The sequence below is a fragment of the Andrena cerasifolii genome, chromosome 14, assembly GCF_050908995.1.
Source record: "Andrena cerasifolii isolate SP2316 chromosome 14, iyAndCera1_principal, whole genome shotgun sequence".
Taxonomy (NCBI): Eukaryota; Metazoa; Arthropoda; class Insecta; order Hymenoptera; family Andrenidae; genus Andrena; species Andrena cerasifolii.
Window position 1 is genome coordinate 7,579,813 of NC_135131.1, and position 19,337 is coordinate 7,599,149.

At 45.9% G+C, this 19,337-nt stretch overlaps 1 protein-coding gene across 4 annotated transcripts in view; it reads right to left on the reverse strand.

The window, feature by feature from the left end:
- Window positions 1-9,916, reverse strand: part of Fas1 (fasciclin 1 Fas1 domain-containing) — a 276,409-nt gene extending 266,493 nt beyond the window's left edge. For 2 of the 4 annotated variants that reach the window (XR_013087038.1, XM_076826168.1), the window contains exon 1: window positions 9,306-9,916. Coding sequence is in view for 3 of the 4 variants with exons in the window: in XM_076826168.1 (XP_076682283.1) it covers window positions 9,306-9,419 (114 nt within the window). In the remaining variant the exon portion in view is untranslated. The remainder of the gene's footprint in view (window positions 1-9,305) is intronic. The other 2 variants (XM_076826169.1, XM_076826170.1) reach the window with 1 other exon arrangement.
- Window positions 9,917-19,337: the final 9,421 nt, after the last annotated feature.

A 19,337-nucleotide genomic window follows, 5' to 3' on the forward strand; every position in this document is an offset into this window, starting at 1 on the left:
GCACAGAAGTTTAAGTTCCCTAAAGCAAATTTGCTAAATCTTTGGAAATTCTTAAATATCAATTTCTACGTGTCGAAATAACAGTTGTCAGTAACGCTGACGACAGAATCTCTTAAGGTGGAATCAGACGGCGCGTGGATCGGCGAGCTTGGCAGACTTGCCGAGCCCACGCGCCGTGAGAACGCTCATGGATCGTCGATTCGCGAGCCTGGACGAGCCTAGCCGGCTCGCCGATCCACGGGCCGTCTGATTTCACCTTTATACATCCAAAGGACCAGGAAAGGCAGCTGCCTACCAAGGCTAACAATGACGAAACAGTATGCTACTCGATCTCCTGCAGCTCAATCTTTTTTAATCCCGCGACATTACTCGTAAGACGATAGCTTTCGTTTCCATCGTCTGGAAGTACCCTACTATAAGACACCTCGTAACACCAGATACTCCATAATCTCGCCCTATAATGACTTCCATAACGACGGTATACGAAGCGAACGTCAATTCGATATAATCTGCGGGTAGAATTTCAACGGCACAGCGTATGAATATAAACGATCAGATTTTCGAGATTCATTTTCCAAATAACGCAATTAACTAATCGCAACAACGATTCATTTTGCACGCCTTAACATTCAAGCCTCCTTAGGGAACACTTGTAACTTCACAGAACCGCCCATAAATTGAGTTCAACTCTATTTTTCGCGACAGCGTTTGAATAATTCAATGCCTCGTCGAATGAAAATTAAATAAGGATGCCTACCAATAACACAGATGAATAGTAAACAAGTTAAAGTGAAATGCAAAATACTTCCGCGATGTGTCCTCCCCGAAGGAATCGCGCTTTTGCAAATCCCTCGGCCACACGAGAACTTAATTGAGTCTCGCCGGTAAGAATTCGAAGATTCGTGAATTTTATTCAGCTGCCCAGTGGTCGATAGCGTCCACGGGCCAGGGAACGTTGACAAAGCTCGGGCATAGATTCACCGCGGCCATAAAGAATTCCCTATCCAAAAAGCGGGCTGGAAAGTTTAACCAATGTTCCAGAAGTCGCGGCGGTATGCCCATTATATCACGGGGACGCATTGTGCTGGTATTCCAGGAGACGGTGGGCTTGGCGTAGGTATAGCGCGTATCACTTATATAATTTACATCGACGCGTATTATAACCTGCCTGGTGGCGGGCGCGTAACAAAGTGTACCGAGCGCATACCGGATGAACGTAGGTTACGGCACCCTTTCAATGGAATTCGTAACTGTGTCCCACAGGCTCGATTTCTTCGTCTCTCATGCATAATTCCTCGGTACCCCTGTTTTCCACCGCGCAATCGTGTCAAAGGGGGCAGTTAACACTCTACCTGTCGCTCTCAATTGAGGACCTTGCAGCAAGAGTAATGCAGCTCCATCTTTACAACACTTGGAGTAAATTAGAAAAAGCACTGTTTATAAAATTATTGCTTTGACTTAACATTAAAAAGAGAACACTGATTAAAGAATATATTTTTTCGAATTTGGCGAATTTTTCAAATCTGGAGCTGCCCAAAACAAAAATATTGCACGAAGTGGGTGCGGATTGAAAATTTGTAATAAATCACTCGTTTGTTATTGGATTTGCATCAAACGATGTATAATTATTTTGCGTATATTACGAGTCATAACTCAAAAACTGTTGAAAATGGAGTTGCACTCTTGCTGACGTTGAACCTAGGAGCTCGATTTTATTTCGTACCGATCAGAGATAGGACTGTGCGGTTGGAGAAGAACGAAAAAGATTGGAGAAAGTGAGTTTGCTCCAAAACGTGCGGCGGATGATATTTTTGCGTGGAAACTGGGTGAAATTGGATCTGTCAGAAGTGGATGAGTTTGGGTGAACCGTAGAATAGACTTAGCGTTACCGTAGATAGAATGAATTTAAAAGAAGCTACCTTCGACCACTTTGTAAAATGAAGCTTCAATTTTTAGCTTTCGTTTTCTTTATTTCGAGCAGATTTTAATTATCTTTTTTTTTAGATTAAAATTCCACCGCTCTCTCAGAGCACATCGCCAATAATTCAAGAATTTTGCAGGCGTTGAAGCCAATCAGAATTAAAAATTCTAATGCTCCGTTGAAATTTTTCCAGCGTTAGTTCCATTCTACTTCTACCACCTCGCGGATCACCGCTTATTAAGTCAAGAATTCAGGCTGGCGGGCGTTCGCGAGCTCCGCCAGATTAAAACCTAAAACTAAAGGGGCGAGTTACTCCTTAAACGTTCGTACGGCCGTAAAGTTTAGCGACACAGAAGCAGAATTCGTAAATTCGTGGGGCGGAGACGACGCGACTCGTTCCGAAATTGAGTTTTCTTACGAAAGCCCGCCAAGCTCGTCGCCCTTTGTATCCGTACAGTCACATTTCAATTGCAGCCCGCCTCTCGAGTGAGCTTCTTGCGCGCTGCTCGTATAATTAACCGACTCAATTGCCCGATTTTATTTCAAGACGTAAGTGCGCAGCAGAAATACGTTTTCGAGTGTATCAGTATTCTGTCAGCCTGAACTTCGCTCGAGATAACGATAGAAAATCTCGCGTGAAATAAAGGGAAGCTCGTAATATCAGACATAGCGAATTAAACGAAAATTCGTGGAGCGTTTCCGACGTCTGCCAATAAACGGGGAAGGGACGCGATTTACAGTTCTAACGATTAAAGAAACAGTCGATTCGATTTCGCCCGATCGCAAATTACGAAGACTCGCGATTTTATTTATTACAAATACCTTACTTCGTTCTGCACAATGTTTTGTTCTCGTTATTGGCGAATGTTACATAAACACACGTTCAAAGATATGCCATTCATCGGACCAAGTTATTTAATACCAATCGAACTTAAGTGCTCGATCACGTAGAGACTCTGCATACACCTAATTGAACGTCATGAGCTGCAGCGGCACATAGTGATGTTGATCTTGACAAATACAAGCCAAGCAACCTATTACCACGACCTTCGATGCGTCTAAGATCGATAGATATTCCCAGTGCACGCATCAGTCGCAATTACACGGGTAACAATGGCCAGCAGAGAACAGATTAACTTCCATCAAAAACTGAACTGCCCCTATAAATTCTATCACCAATCGATCCCAAACTTATCCTGCATAGTGCAAAACAAACGACCCGTGTGTTCAACGTCTCCACCAGAAACCACCCCCTTCTCTGTTGAACCCTGATTTCGCGAGGACCCCGTGCCATCCCCGCAATTACAAGACTTCGCCAAAGCCCTCTCGAAACGACAACAGCAAAGAAGCGGGAGGAAGTAAAGTTCCGCTGCTGATAGTTCAGTTTCAACAACTCCTGCGAACCTCCTCGGGATATGTGATTACCGATCGGGCTTCGAGCAATCGTGGCCCGCCCCACCTTTTTCCCCCAAGTCGACACTCGGAAACGCGAGGCCGCCGGCTTTTCTTCGCCCCGACTCCCTGTTGGCGCGTTTTGCACGGCAAAGCAGTGCGCCCCGTACGTATATACACACAGAGGCTTTTCTTCCCTCTGAAAGGGAAATCCCTCCGGGCTGTAGAAACACGCGGCGACTATGAGGAAAGGACGCGGCAAAAGTTGGCGCCAGGAAAAATGCTCGACCGAGCGAAATAAAGAAACGAATTCGACGAGCTCGCTCGTGTGTGGGTGTGGGTTGTGTGCCTTATGGAGACGGGAAAGGAGGAAAAAGCCCCAAGGAGGGCTAACGGAGACAGAGAGAAGGGGGAGAACAAAGAAGGACGAGAAACACTCGGAAAATTCCCGGACGCCTTTTCGCTAACACGGCGCACGAAAGGAGGGGCGAAGGAGGAGAGGGGCAGCTAGAGCTGATCTTTATGGGTTTCCATATTTTACGAGTAACGCGACTGGTAGCTTCTTCAGCTGCCCCGGGGCACCTACGCGACGTATTGTTCCAGTTTTCGTGATACGTCCTTCCCGCTATCGTCCCGATACGAACGACGGATGTATCGCGAAAGCGCGCGCGTTTATGATGCCCCGAACCGCTCAATCCCGGATGTACGTGGGCTCCAAGGATCGATGGATTCGTGGCCTCGGCCATCCCCTTGAAGAAGACTCCCTCCGATAGGGCGATACGTACCGCGACCACTTTACGCGAGCGAAAAGGTGGAATCTCCTTTTGATACGTGGAACGTTCCTTCGTGGTGATTATAAGTGTGTGGAGAGTTCCGGGGAATCTTTGTGTTACACTGGTGTATTTGATTAGAAATAATAGGGAAGCACGAAGAGCGATGTAGAGGCCGACGATCATGAATTCGTAACGAGGGGATCCTCTACCTGTCTAGAAGAAATATGAACTATGAATATCCCAGTTCATAACTACCTTGGAATAAAATTCAGTTCCTCCTGATGATTACAAGTAGTGCATCTTTTGTTGCTCAAAGTCACGGTAGGTGCCGCGAAAGAGAAACATCTATACGAATATAAAAGTGGCAGAGTAGAAAGTAATAATTCCTAGGAACATTCGTACAACCCCCAAACCGGCAGAAATTTATATCTCTCCTCGTATTGGGCACAGCATTATCGGAAACGTTCAATGCTAAACAAACTATCATTCCCCTCGTTTAAACAAAGCATCGCTGTCGCAGTGCGCACAGGTGCGCGCGCGCTTAGTGCTCGCAATAAAGGAACGACCGCAAATTCCGTTTAACAAGCGGGAAAGCGAAGTGCGCGGTGCTTATTGCGCTCCTATCGGCCTATCTGCGCAGAATGGCTACTTAACGAACAGCCGAACGAAGGGAAACGCGCGTTTCCTCGTTTCGAACGCTGATCCGTGGGAAAAGCTGCTCCTTTCGCGGGGGCGATGTATCGCGTGCACGGAGCCCAGTGTGTATAAAAGCGCGCCGTGCACAGCGGGGCCCACTGTGGCGGCATTGTTTCGTCTCAGCACGAACCGCTTGTTAAAAATATCCGGTAGAGCCGCGGGAGGATCGAATGAGCATCGCCGAGAGGAGAGAAGAGAGGCTGGGGAGAGCAACGGTTGCCCTGCACTGTTCGTTCACCTCAAGTCGCCGTTCGACCAGCCGAAGAAGCCTTGCCCTCACCGCTCGCTCGCTCGCACAGCCAGCTCGCGCAAATTCCGCTACTTCCCCTGGGAAAATATTTGCCTTAATTTCGAGCATCGGGGGCCGCGCTGCTCCCTCGGAACGAATCGAAGCTAGTTACAGAACTCGGGGCGTACGCAAATGTTGTACAAAGTCGCCGGGTAAAAGACCAGGGACGAAAGGAACACCTGACGCGCGAAAATACCTTCCGTGGCGCATTGTAAACGGAGAACAGCGCGGGACCAACGAAATCGCGCTACGGTACACAGAGGTGCTTCAAAACCGGGAAACGCGGTCCCGTGAAAAAATTATGAATACAAGTTCGGTTGTAAGGTGGATACCGAAGGTACTACGAATTCGTGAGTAAGAGGTAAATGGTACTTGTTCTAGCCCTTGTTTCGGGAGTCTACTTGTGTAATAGAGGGAGCAGTGGAAATCGAATTTCCATGGAGATATAATAACACGCAGGGTATCTGGATGGTAGGGGGGAAAAGAAAACTCGAGAATCCCGTGGTCGACATACGGTCCGCCTCCGGGACGAAACGACTTCTAGATACGAGAGAGTTCCTTACGTTCCAGAACTCTGAAGACCATCTGTCGCCGGTAGAAAAAATCACATCCGGTACCATGATTCCTCTTTCAGCTATTCCCTCATTCTGCTACTTCTAACAGCACTTGGGCGGTTAATTATTTAGGTCACGTTGCCAGTAACGAATGGAGCAGGGAAAATAATTATATTCTTGTTGAGCACAATTCGTTGCAATTAAACTTCTTGTAAAATTCAGGCATTTGTAACAAAAATAGCAAAATAACGCAGGCATTTCTGAGTCATTCTTTTTATAATGTAGATACGCAACAGTCTGCTGCGATGTTTAGCCAACCGAAATTTTCAGCGCGCCGTATTTTCAACAGAGCATGAATAACGACGTCCCGGAGCCACATGAATTTTTCCATTTTAGACTAGGTACGTCCGATAGGTAGTTTAAATTCGAGAAAATTCGGCAATCGAACGATTCCGCGCAGTAACAGCAACACACATAAAAAATTCATGTTTGAAAATACGCCGAATTTTAGAGTATCGTTAGGGAAGTTTCGACCTTCCATTTTTTTTTTAAATTTTGAAGGAAACATTCCAGGGAGACGGGAAAGAAAATTCCATGTGTTCTAATCACGAAATACCAGGCAGAAAGAAAATCCATTTCGACTTTCTATTCATACAACTGTTACCAAAAACACGAAACTTGTATTAAGTTTTCGCGTAACACTTGAATTTTAGCAAACAATTCTCTAGATTCTTTGAATTCTCCGAAACAAGCATAAATTCCATAAATTCGAAGTTCCTATAATTTTATAGCCGGCCATTCATTTGATCCTACGAATTCACCGAGCTCTTCCATTTTTACCAAGTTTAATAAAAATCGTGGTTCAAAGGTTTCTTTAAAGTTTGCTGTGCGCGAGGGCGGTACCTGTCGGGGCAAAGGGTTAATATCGAGAAGAACCTTCGAAGGTCGGCAGGGTCGTTATCGTAGCGAGCGTGTTAGTGCGCAACAGACCAGTTCACCTGCCTGCACCTGCAGTCTTCGGCATGAATGGAACAACTTAGCGGGACTTAACGTAGGCAGTGTACGAAAAAAAAGAGTGAAAGGCAAGGCCGCCACTTGCTGGCAGAAGCTGAGAGTCAGTGAGGAAAAGAGGGACAGGGAGCGGAGAACGACTTTGACATTGGCAATGGCCGTTTTAGTTACGCGGCGACCGCGTAACGCTGCCACTTTCCACCCAAGGAACGGGAAAAGTGCAACTTGTCTCACGCGGCAAATTCGCGTTTTTCTTCATAGCAAAATGATGAATTGAAATCCAATGGCGCTTCCGTTCCGTAATCTGTTACTTAAATTGATGCAATCGAAGCATTTTACCGCGAGGGTGGTTAAGAATTCATCGATTGTCAATTTCACGTTGTTTTGAACTGTACATGCGCAAAGTATTGAACGATCTGCGAATGTAAACGGTACTAATGAATTATGGATTGCCAATACGTGAAGATGATGAATGTTTCGCGACACTTAAAATTGAAATAACATAAAAACTGTCACGGTTCTGCATTTCTCAAGCCTACCAGAATATAGCACATCGCTTCCCAGCCGCACTTTTGTGGTCTTACACGATAGCGTAAAAATGATTCTCTACAAAGTCCATTCGAAAGTTTCTATTCACTGGTATGACTTCTCGACAACGAAGCCTTTTAGAAATACATTCTGTCCCACATACTAGGACCAGGAATCGTTATTTTCTTAGTTACATGAAACGGGACGCCCACCACTTGTAAATCGAGTTGGATGCGTGACGCAGAACCGCAGTAAAGAACGTTTCCACCCCATACAAATGAGCCGAAACGTGTTAATAACAGTGGAGGAAACGAAATTACAAGTTCCTCGCGCTCGCGGGCGCCGCGCGCAAAAGAGGGAAAGATTAAACGCGTTAAATCACATTTCCGCCGATAAAAAGAATCGCGGAAGTTCGAGCCGTGAGCGGAACGAAATAAAAGCCGGGAAAATCGAGTTTTCGACTGCCGTGCTCGCTAGGCAAGTAGTTTGCCAGATCGATCGGAGCTGAAACTAGCCTTGAGCGAAAACGTCCTGACGATTTTTGTCGCAGCAACAAGTTGGTGGGTGGGACCCGTTTCGCCCTGCCTTCGAACCTGGATACGCATTATTGTAATATTCACTGCGATGAATTCAAAGCCGCCGACGGGATCCCCGGGGATTTATTATAGATCAGTCCATTAACTAAACGTTTTTATTGAAATGACGAGATCCGATCAACGCGCGCGAGAAATCGTGTTTGGCGAAATTATTGTGTGATAAATTGATTGGATCAACTAGCGGATTAAACACTTTAACCTGCCCAGGATCATCTTTGGTGATACAAGTTTCGTTGTGATCGATACATTTTTTTTTACGCAAAGAATTGTAATTGTAAGTGATATTATGATTCTTTGCACGAGAATACAGTTGATGTTAGTGGGCTTTTCTGCGAATAAAATGAAAGATTTGTTAAATAGCAGACTGTGCAATAGAACTGCCAATTGAAACTATCATTCTATTTTTTTCTACTGTGACTTGAAAATTTAGTTCCATGATGTGATTGGTATCCCTTTTATTATGAAAGGAGAAAGAAGGAGAGAATACTGAAAAAATACTAAATCTTGTAATAAAGCTTGTCTTCTATTGCAAATAAAATTTCAAAGACTCCTTGTAAAGGAAAATTTGTAAGAAAGAGGCGGGCAAGAAAGGACGTCCATTTAATAAGGTAACGCAAAGAGTCGAGAGGCTCACGATTTTATGTTAGCCCGACCCTCCTTTATTACGTCATTAATTAACGGAATGATCCGAGACGATGCGTAAACCTCGCCTATAAAGGTTAGCACTGGAGGGGTCTTAAAATTAAGTGATTCACTCACATCGACAAAAAACCCTGTTATCGATTCTATTGGCAATTCGATGGCGACATAAAAGGAAATTAATTATGTACACTTCGGAGCGCTTAAGCGCAGAATCGGTCGTGAATTGTACGTGATACGATTTCGATGGAAGTGTTCGTGACGTATTACGCGAAACCAAAAGACCAATCTTTCTGAGTAAAGAAAATCCAAAACGACACGAGAGTTCCAAGAAAACCAAAAAACGGAGGAAAGTAACGAAAAAACTCAATTAAACCTTTAAAAAAAAAAAGCCTAAACTAATTTTCTACTCTTTCGAACGTAGTATTCGCGTCAGAAACTCCGCCGTTACTTTCATCGCTGCGCAGAACAACGTTAATGAAAAAATGATACCAATAAAAATTCGATTACAACGGCCTCTAACGAGATTACGCCCGGTAAATTTAAAGTAACCTTTGCGGGCCGTTAGTGCCGTTGACCAGACGCCATCTTTGATTTCGTAATTCCATCTATTCCCGCGAATTCCCATAGATCGCAAAATATTCCGCGAGATTATATTAAAACTTGTGCCAAGAGCCCGGCACTAGAGAAGGTCACGGGCAAAACATTGACGGGCGCACAAACATTCCACGGCTCGAATACACGGCTGTCGTTCGTCGACGACCGTTCTTTTTCCAGGAAAGTTGAATGGCAAACCGTCCGGGAACTGTACGTATGTACACAATGCCCGTTCGAGCGTCATTCACCGTGCCCCAAGCGAAAGTGTTCCGCTGGGACGCGACTGAAGTGTTAAAAAAGCATCGTTACCTGTGACAAGTCGGAGTCGTCGCGGATTTTGGCGTCCATGGTCTGGATGGCGATGCTTCTTGTCGCGGCGGCGATCACGAGAACCGTGGCGAGCACGCAGCTGGTGGACAGCATCGTTGAAATGTCCGCTGCTCGGGTCGAAGGGGAATGTCACGCTCGCACGAAACTCACAAAATCCACTGTTTTACGCGGACAGTCCCGACGCGTGCACGGCACAAGAGGTACGTGAACGGGTACGATCGAGGCTACGACCGATCGATGGCGCTGTCAAACGCAGCCTGTCGACGGTTTGGAACGCGCGATCTGGATTGTTTTCAAAGTCGGCGACCAAACGGTCGCTCGGGCTGACGCGCACTGTCCAATGCACGCGCGATCTTCGAAATGGGAGAGGCGCGTCTCCCGTTCGCGCGTCAAGGAACGGCTGGCAAACTGCGAGGAGCCTTCGAGGACCTGGGAGGGAGGGCAGAATTACTCGGGGGCGAGAGAACTGTGACTCGTGGGCCGTTGGGTGAGACGAGCCGCGACAGATGGAAACGTAACGACTGACTCCGCACTCTTTTCGTAGGACGTGTCAACGATACGGAGGATAGCGCGGAACTGCGCCCTCTCCATGCCTGGACCCCCGTGGCCCCCACCACACCGCCGAAACGAGTCTTCGGTCTACCGTACCGTCGTCTCCCCTCTTCCGCGGCCGACTTTCCCCCACTCGCTCGGTTCTCCATACAGCGTCGTTCACCGCGACACACATTCAACACAGAGCCGCGCGCCACGATGGGGACACCTAACCTAGAGAGGCTCGTGAACGGCCGATGGTGATGCGATTCTCTCTCTCTCTCTCCTCTCTTCTGTGAACGGTATGACCAAGATCTATTTGAAATCATATTTTGGGTGTAAATATTGGAAATAATACGGGGCTGGATGTTTGATAAATACCGTATTCCGAGCGGGTCGAATTGATTGAAACGAATGGCGGGCCGGGGATAGAATGAGACATGAAACGATTTGTTCATAGATGAGCTAGCGATTGTATTGCGATTCAAAACGCAGTGGCACTCAAGTCTAGCCATTTTGATATCGCCGTTCACTTATTTATCTCGTGCTCCTTTAAACGCAAGTCTCCCGTAAAGATTCTCGAGTGCAATATTATTCGCGAGGACGATTACCGAGCTCGTGACGTCATTCTGCTCATCCACCGTTCTCCTTGACCGACCACTACGAAATCCCTAACTGCGTCGCCGACAAAGGTTGACATCACGTCCGCAGGACTTTCTCGACCCAACAAGAGAGCCAAGAAGCCGCGTCTTTGCTTTCCCTTTGATTCGCCCCCTGAATCCGTGCCACGTGCAGCTGCAGGCCGGGACTAGGGAATGGCGATAGGAAAAGGTCGTGCACTGCTTCTTCCACCTTCCTCCTTTGGCTTATTAGCTAGAAAGCCTGCTGCACGTTGTACTAGAACAATGCCTGTACGCGAACTATCGACTAGACTACCCCGAGAACCGCTCAAAGACGGATTTCTTGGGATCTGAGAGGAGCCGCGAGTTATGGACCAAAGAAGACCCAGACAGCCAAGTATGCAGAGGCGGTGAACATCGGAGTACTCATCGACTGCCATCAATTAAATCCAGCTTTGCTGCCTCCCAACTTCTTGCGTCTTAGCGCGACTTTAACACGCACCCTCATAGACTCGTGACCGCCGCCGTTAATAATTCAACGAACAAACGGAACCGTGGCAGTCTCGAGATTACTCGTTCATACGAAACGCTCGCGAAACTTTCCCGCGGCAATTTCGGGAGGGACTTAAAGCGCTCGATGGAGCGCGTCGCCCACTCGTTAACAGGACACACTAGCGGGGAGAACATGTTTGGCAAATTGATATTGAAAAACATTTCAGGAACCAGACGCGAATTTCTTATCGTTTCCTTTGTCGCGAAGTCTAGAAATTCGGAAACTCGAAGTAGACTTTCCGAGCTGTTTCCACGTGACTCGAGATGTACAATTTCTTTTGACGACAAGTTGCCAGCGATGTAGGGCAATCGGGGTTTGCTTTTTGGTTCGGAACCACCCTGCAGGCTTGACGTTAACCTTTCCCTTCGTCGTATCGCTCCGGGTGGACGAGAGTCGATATAATAGTAAACTCGATCGCGAGTTCAACGAGCGTTCCCCAAGTGCCAGTGGACTTGGACCGATTCTCGAAACCTCCCGGGGCAATGAGGATTAAGGAAAGATCCCGATTGCGAATATAAACGCAAAGGGTTTGCGGAACTTCCCTATTGTTCGCCTGCTTCAATCGTACACCAGGAGTCTCGCTAAGTTTCCCCCAATCCCCCGCGGTAATTAGTAGTCCAGATACGCCTGTTTGACCTCGCCCACGATCTAATTTGGGGTTACTTAAGCAAGTATACGTACTCGCGAGTTTCTATGACTGCTTGCTTGGACGAAAAGCTAGACTTTTGCGTACTACCCATCGTGCAATAGCGTAACGTAAACGTTCTACTGTTTTAAATAAACAACTGAAGAAATTAGACCAATCATTAACGAAGAACGGAATATAGAATTTGATAATATGGAAATGTGTGTACACCACATCGTTTGATTTGCAATCTGCCATCTATATAATTTAAACTTGCGTTACAGAGACTGTCTCAGCTCGACAAGAGCGTTACCCAATAAAATACGTGTGTCCGTGAAAGCGCGTTACCGCGTTCCGTTTTATTTGCTTTGATAAATAACGATAAATATCGGGTATCATTCGCCAGCATTTATTTCAACGCAAGATTAATCTTCTCGGAGATGCCGAGGGAGCGCTCTGACAGACTGCGTTCAGCTACCCCTCTGACAAAAGTCCGTGAGTTGCGTATCGTACGAAGCAATTATAATCCCGCGATTCGAAAATTCCGTCCGAACGATTCCCACGAATAGGCTTGATATCTCACTGCGGACGTTCTAAAACAGAAACAGATAATCTGCGGGCGCGAACGAGCAGGGAGCCATCGATCACGCGATGTTCCACACTCGATTGAGCAGCCAACACTCTGCAGTCTTTTCTGATCGCCGATGCTCCTCGTGTATTGGCCGCGGAGCATTCGCGTGCACGGTTAATTCACGTCTATACATTTAATTCCAGCGCGATATCCCGAATGCCCACGGTTACGGCGCGACGCGAGAGTCATTCGATGAATTTTATCCCGATCTGGCTTCTGATCTGTCGCATCAAAATATCGCGAAAAAGGCATTTACGCGGGGGCCGCGCTGAGATTATCCAGCCAGCGCCATTCTACGCGAATTACAGGCAGAAATTTTATATCGCGTGAGAATAATCGTGACACGCGGGCGGTTTAATTAAAGGCTTTATCGGACCGTATTACTTTACCTGCTTTTAGCTCGCCAAAGCGAGCCAAGGTTCAGTTTCATCATAGGACCAGGAAACCTGAATTTTTTTCACTAAAGCTAGTTTTGTGTGCTTTTGATAGTACATACCATGTTGCCGTCCAATCAACCCTTGACAGTTAAAATCTGCGCTACTTTCGATAACGCATTTATCAACATTAAGCTTTCGATAGAATTTCTGGCTTAAACTGAGTAAAAATAATAGGCCCGATGCGCTTATTCTAGGGATATGCCCGAAGCTTTCAAATTTATTTAATCAGTTTAATGAATATTGCTTACAGCGATTGCTTAGAATGTTTCGAGGGGTTGTTTAGAGAATAATTGAAATTATACTTCATTGATTAAACAATTATCTGTCTAACTGTATAGGAAGATTGTGAAATGATTTTTCCTATAAGCGAACAGGAAATATGGGAGACAATAATTTGAGTCAATTAAGGTAGAAGTAATTAGTTAAATATTAGTTTCCCTCTCTGCTTTACGAACGAAACATATTGCATCCGGAATAACGGAACGCTTTATCGAGAGGAAGTGATTTTTACCTCTTGTTTTTTTTCATTCTATGTTAAATATCGCACTGATGTCTGTGTGAGTGATGTAGTTATGAATCGAATATTGTCGGGCATGCGTTATGAATTGACAGTAATTAAGATGGAATGTGATGTACTAAAAACAGCACAACAGCTTAAAATTCATATAAAATGTTTATAAAATGCACACACTGAACATTGGCGAACGTCGATGTCGATACTGAATTACAGATCGACAGCCTAAGTAGGAACAACCACTTTTAATTGCTTTTCCAATCCATGGTACCTCTGATAATAATCTTGTGCGAATAATTTTCGTTTATTATCCCTATCAACCAACACCTTTCTATTTGTCAGACCGTTAAATCTGTTTTAATTTTACAACTATCGGCCTAATTCTGTTCACAGTACAGGCCATTGCATAGACGAGACCTGTCGTTAATAAAACATCGATTTCGAAGCATTTTAATAAAACAAATATTCGAAGAAACGTATGCATAATGCATTGAAAGTTCGATTAAAAGATTAAAACCTTTCACGGACAAATCACTTTAATATTAGAATACCCTATCCAGATGTTCCCAAATTACCATAATAAATTATCGATAGATGTTTCCAAGGGAACCCTAATATCGAAGACGCAGATGATGCTATTCGAGTACTGCGTCGCCCTTGCCCACCGAGCAGACGTAGGCCACGTCACCCCAGCTTGTATAAAAAACCGAGACACTCCAATGGAGAGGAATGGTATATGTATGTCAATGAGAGGAACACGTTGAGTGTCTGGCCTCAAGGCTACGGGGGTGGTCTAGACGCCCTAAACAATAGCAGGAACGACAACGTGCAAACTTGGACGGCGCCATTGTCCCCTTCACGTGATCTACAGATGTTTACACCTCGGGGAAAGCTACGTCGACGCGGGGCTCCTTTTGCGGAGTCTATTAGCCGAGGGAAAGTGGTAATAGACCCCCGAAGCTCGTGGCGGGGCATATTCTTCGGCTCGGCCACGAACAGGGCCAATTGTCCCGCGAAGACGACACATTATACATATCGTATATACGTTTCGCGTTACCCATCTGTCACTCTCGTGCGTCTCGCCGCACGGTATTCCTCGCGCGGCAGCTTTCTCATCTTTACGATATTCTCCGTACACGTAGCGAGGAATGCAGCGAATGCAAGGACATGCTGGAGCACTTCACAACGAGAACCCGGGCTGGCTCGATGTTCAGAGGGGAATGTACATCGAGGAGAAAAGGCAAGATATGCCTTGACACACTTTAGCGTAACCATTTCTGCGGCGGGAACACCGGGCCGGAAGCCCCCTTAGGGGACACCCTGCAAGATGCAGGGAGTCCAAGTTTGCCAGCGTTACTTGCTACTTCCGCTAAGGAAGAACGCGGCCAGAGCGCGGAGCTGCGGGGATGGAAGGCAAACCGTACGGACGGAGGGGTGGTGTGGCTACATTGAGAAACGTATTTGTAAACATACATCCTACCCATGAGGCTCGAGCAGCCCGTGTCGCAGTAAATCCCGGTACATTAATATTAATGCGTCTTCGGCATGTACAGCGCTCGTGCCCTATCCTCAGCTGGTCCTCCACATCGCAGAAAGCACGAGAGTTCAACACAGTTTACAGCGCCCTGAGCACACACCGCCTTCACCCAAGGCTCTTTACAAAATCTGCGCTCCCGTATCGCCCCCGCACTGGCTGCCCTTTATCCCCCGTTCTGTGACAATTGGATCAGGTCGTTCTGTTCTTTTTTCACCAATTTACGAGTGTCGCGAGATGTTTCGCATCACGCTGGAAGACGCAATGTCTTGTTCGCTGGTGATGTTACGCAGGGTTTTCTTTCGAATATATATGTCGAACTTTTTTTCTTTAATCTTAATCATATTCCGTGATGCATTCCTTTCCAACGAAGTTGATAACAAAGTCCGTGGCATTTTGCACTCGCGGGTAAGCACCCATGAGTCATGCAGTGTCGTAACTCCCGTAGGAGAAAGAATTGAATTTTCGGAAACTGTCAATATCGATATTGCAAGAAATGTAACTTTACTAGAATTCTCAGAGTATAATTCAAAAACTGTCGCGTCCCCTGTCGGAGAAAGACATGCCCCAGTCCAGGGCCCGCGCGAGGATCGATGGTCCAATATCAATCCTCACTTTCCCTGGGTTAGTAGGTCCTACAAAAGAAGGGTCTGTGTCACAGTCCGTTTCTAGACGCTCTTGCTGTAATTTATGGCAGCCAGATCACCCCCATAAACTTTGGCTTTCAAGGTCCTCCACCCTCCAACGTATACCATTCCTCCAGTTACGAATTTCCTGTTTTCTCGTAGCCAGTAACACAAAAACTCATCCGTGCCTGTCTGTATGTCGACGGGAAAGCTCCCGACGAATAATAACCAAATGCTTCCACTCTCTAATAAATTAGAATTGGGCCTAGTTATGCAGAAAGCTACCAACCCTCAATGATGTGAAACTGAGTTTTAGTTCAAAGAGTTTAATTGTTAAAGAAAAGTAGCTTTATTCTATTGGGTATATTTTATTTCTTCTTTTTGTTTTATAATGAATTATTTAATACTGAGTAGTATAATTAATATTATTTTTAATTTTCTGTAGCTTTTGTTTTTTAAGCCTAACATGGAACTGCAGCTTGGTAGTTTTAATAATTATATAACGTAAGAGTTGTTCTATGGGGTGGTAATTTCTTGCAAAATAAAGATAATAAAATTATGGGATTCACGCTGCGTTCAACTAATTTTTTGTCATTTCGAGAGTTGGTAGTTTTCTGCGTAACTAAGTAGATCCAATTGTTATATACGCAATTGTCCCTTGACTTCTGAAAGAGACATTCAAGACTCTCCTTGCTTTGAATCTCGTTGCGAAACACGTGGATATTTAAAAAGAAGAATTCGCTTTCGCATCGTGAATCCTCGCGTGCTGCCAGCGCATTAAGAGACACTCTGGCGTATAACAATTGCACGCGCGAACGTTTGTAACTCTTTCGGAAGGGGTTCGCGAATCTGTCACATAAAATAACCATATCTTTCGACACATAAAACTGCGATATTTCTCTGCCTGTCTTACCAACACGATTCTCGATGGAGCATGGACTTCCGCGGCGTCGCCCCCGACACGGATTCCCTTGACTCCGGAAAATAATGATCGCGTCCGATGGCGTGTGCACGCCGTGGACCATTGTGATGCCTCAGATTTTTATGTCTCGCCTTTTCCCCGTAATCCTCCGTGGATTCTATTTTCATTGGATTCTACACGCGCCCAGTGACATGTTTCTACGAAATAGACAGGGCAGGCAGCCACATTGGCAACGCAGGAAAGTTCGGAATGCAAACGAAGAGTGGAACACGTAAGATTATACAGAAAGCAGATGTATCTAATAGAATGGCAGAAAATGTGACTCCTGGGAAGATTAAACAAATAAGACAGAGATACATATTTTAATGTAAAAGCCGCTCCCCGAAATGAATGACCAATCTTTGGAAGCTTAAGGGGTTACATACCTTTGATAAGTCGGAAAACGGGGTTATTTTTATCATTTTTTTCATATAAAAAAATGTTACATTTAAAAATCAAGACATATACCTTTCTGTGTTGAAATTAAGCTGTGTTCTCTCCAAGAAGAAATTTGATATCTTAAGAAATTGCGAAATAGCAACCCCGTCTCCTAATGCCTCTATTAAGCAACAATCAATTACTGCATTCTAACTCACGAATTTACTTGCAAAAGAATCTAATGGAAGACACACATAATTGCATCAGAAAGTCACGGAAACGTGTATATTTAATCCCAACCCGCTAGCAGCGAACGTCCACAGGGCTAAATCAACAGACATAGCAGCAGAGACACCGGTGCTCCAGCGTTTCCTGTACCGCGATAATCGCCTACTTGAAAAATCCAGCCAGTTGCCGGGGCGTCGGTGGAGATCCTCGTGATACACGCAGCCGATCGATACCGCATCAGGATCCAGCGTTCACGTGCGCTGCCATGTGTGCTCGGTGGTGCAGTTAGTGGGATAAGGGAGCATCGTTCCGGCGCGTGTACGTCCGTGTGTACATATAGGTGGCACGTTATTAAGAGGTCTAACCCGTGCGCAGCCCCCGGAGCTGGTAGCTGCATGCACGGCCTAGATACACCTGCAGGTGCACGGGCATATGTGGGTAACGACACGGTGTTCGACGCCCTGGCTGAGGTTTCTTCAGGATGGCTCGTTATGCCGAGCAAATTGCGACGTAGAAACTGAATTCCAGCATCGGGGTGGGACGACTTGACTCTGCCAACAGGGCGTTATCACAATTGCGAACTCCACTACCATGCGCAGCCTGAATGTCGCTAGTCGTGTAAGGAATGTTTGGATTAGTTTAGACCCTGGTAAGCCATGTTCCCTCTTTCACCCAGCTGCCATCCCGCTCCTTGTCCCGCGCCAAGTAACGAAACGGCACCCAGCACGTGTACAGTGCCGTGTCAAGAATTAATACGTCGGACGTAATGTCTCGTCAAATTAACGTCTCGGCTTGTAACAGCTTCTGCTCGAGCGTAGCGCGCGCTCTCGCTCGGGGAGGCAAAGGTGGCGCGCTGTAAAATATGGCGCACATATGAATTTCCGCGGGCTTTCAGAGGTTCGCCGTTCCTGTATCTGATCTCGGATCGTTTAATATTGATTGTAAATGGGAACAGGGGTACGCGCCGTAAAATCTACTAGCTGCTTCTTCCGAAACGTAGATTCCTATCTTGTCCGAGGAATTTTTCAAAGTTGAAATGTCCCCTACCCACGTGTCGCTGGCGTGACGATGTAACATTACCATTCCACGGGTGATTCAGAGAAATTAGAATGGATCTCTGAAAATTTTCAATTTTAAAAATAACCAGTCATGGTGATAAGCAAAGCTTGGAAGTATATCGTGCCTGCGCGCAGGTAAGTTGACAGCCATGCGGCATGCGAATACATGCTTTTATATCAGAGAATCACGAAATTGGCGTCACTTGTGACGCGAAAAGTACACGGACCTCAAACAAGAATGCATCGGTTTCTCGATATTTGGAAAGAATTCCATTCGATTTATAATTTAATTTTTTAAGCCTAACCATCCACACCTTTTACCCTTCAATTCAAATTTCACTGTTCCCACTGGTAAAGGAGCAGTAAAACATTGGAGTTTCTCTAATCATTCAACACGCATCTCTTTAATCCCCTGAGTTGCGAGCAGCATAGAAACAACACGGGGGGGAAGAGAGATGGTATCAATTAAAACAGCTTTGCCCCGCATCCGATCATTTTCGCGTGGCTTCGGTTTTATGGTCCCAAGCAACTAATCGTATTAGCAATCTTGGCGCAGAGTGATGCTGCAGCCGCGTAATACTGCAAGCTAATTTTCCGCTTGTAAAATAACAGATGCCGGTATCGTAATTAATAACCCGTAAGATGATTTACGGACTTTGTGTCTAATAAACCGCGCGCACAGCGTGCCCCGCGCGAGCTTGTTTTATCAGACCAGCTTGAAACTTTTTCGCGGGATACGAAAGTCATATATCATCGGCAGGCATGCATTCTCGAGGAACGAGTACATCTGGGTCGAGGTAGCTTTTCGAATCAGCTCGCCGTCGTTTCTTCACTTAATATCGTCGCGATACCCGACCGTGATTCGAATCGCGACAGATCCATCTCGGCGCACGAATATCTCGGAATGGGTTTCTGAGACGTCGATCAGCTTCGAACGGAGCGACTCGATCGGGCGAAAATGAAACAGGAGGAAGCACGGAGCTGCGCTGAAATTTTCGTACAAGTTCGAGTGATTCGTCGACTAATCGTGGCAAGCTATACGACCGCTAATTAGCTCCCAGCGATTAATAATTGACCGATCGATGGTATGCGATAGCCCCGAAAAGACACAGATTAAATAACCAGCAGACTTTTGCGGGAAACAGATCGATGGTTCGACGTGAGTGCTCGGGGATTATAGTTTCCTGGTAAATCAATATCCGTAGCAGAAAGTTGCTGAGTCGCTAAAGAACGCAAGGTAACGCGTCAACTTCGCGCAGCAAAGATAGACTTATTAATCATTTAGCCGTGACTCGTGCGAACGGTTATGCAGCGG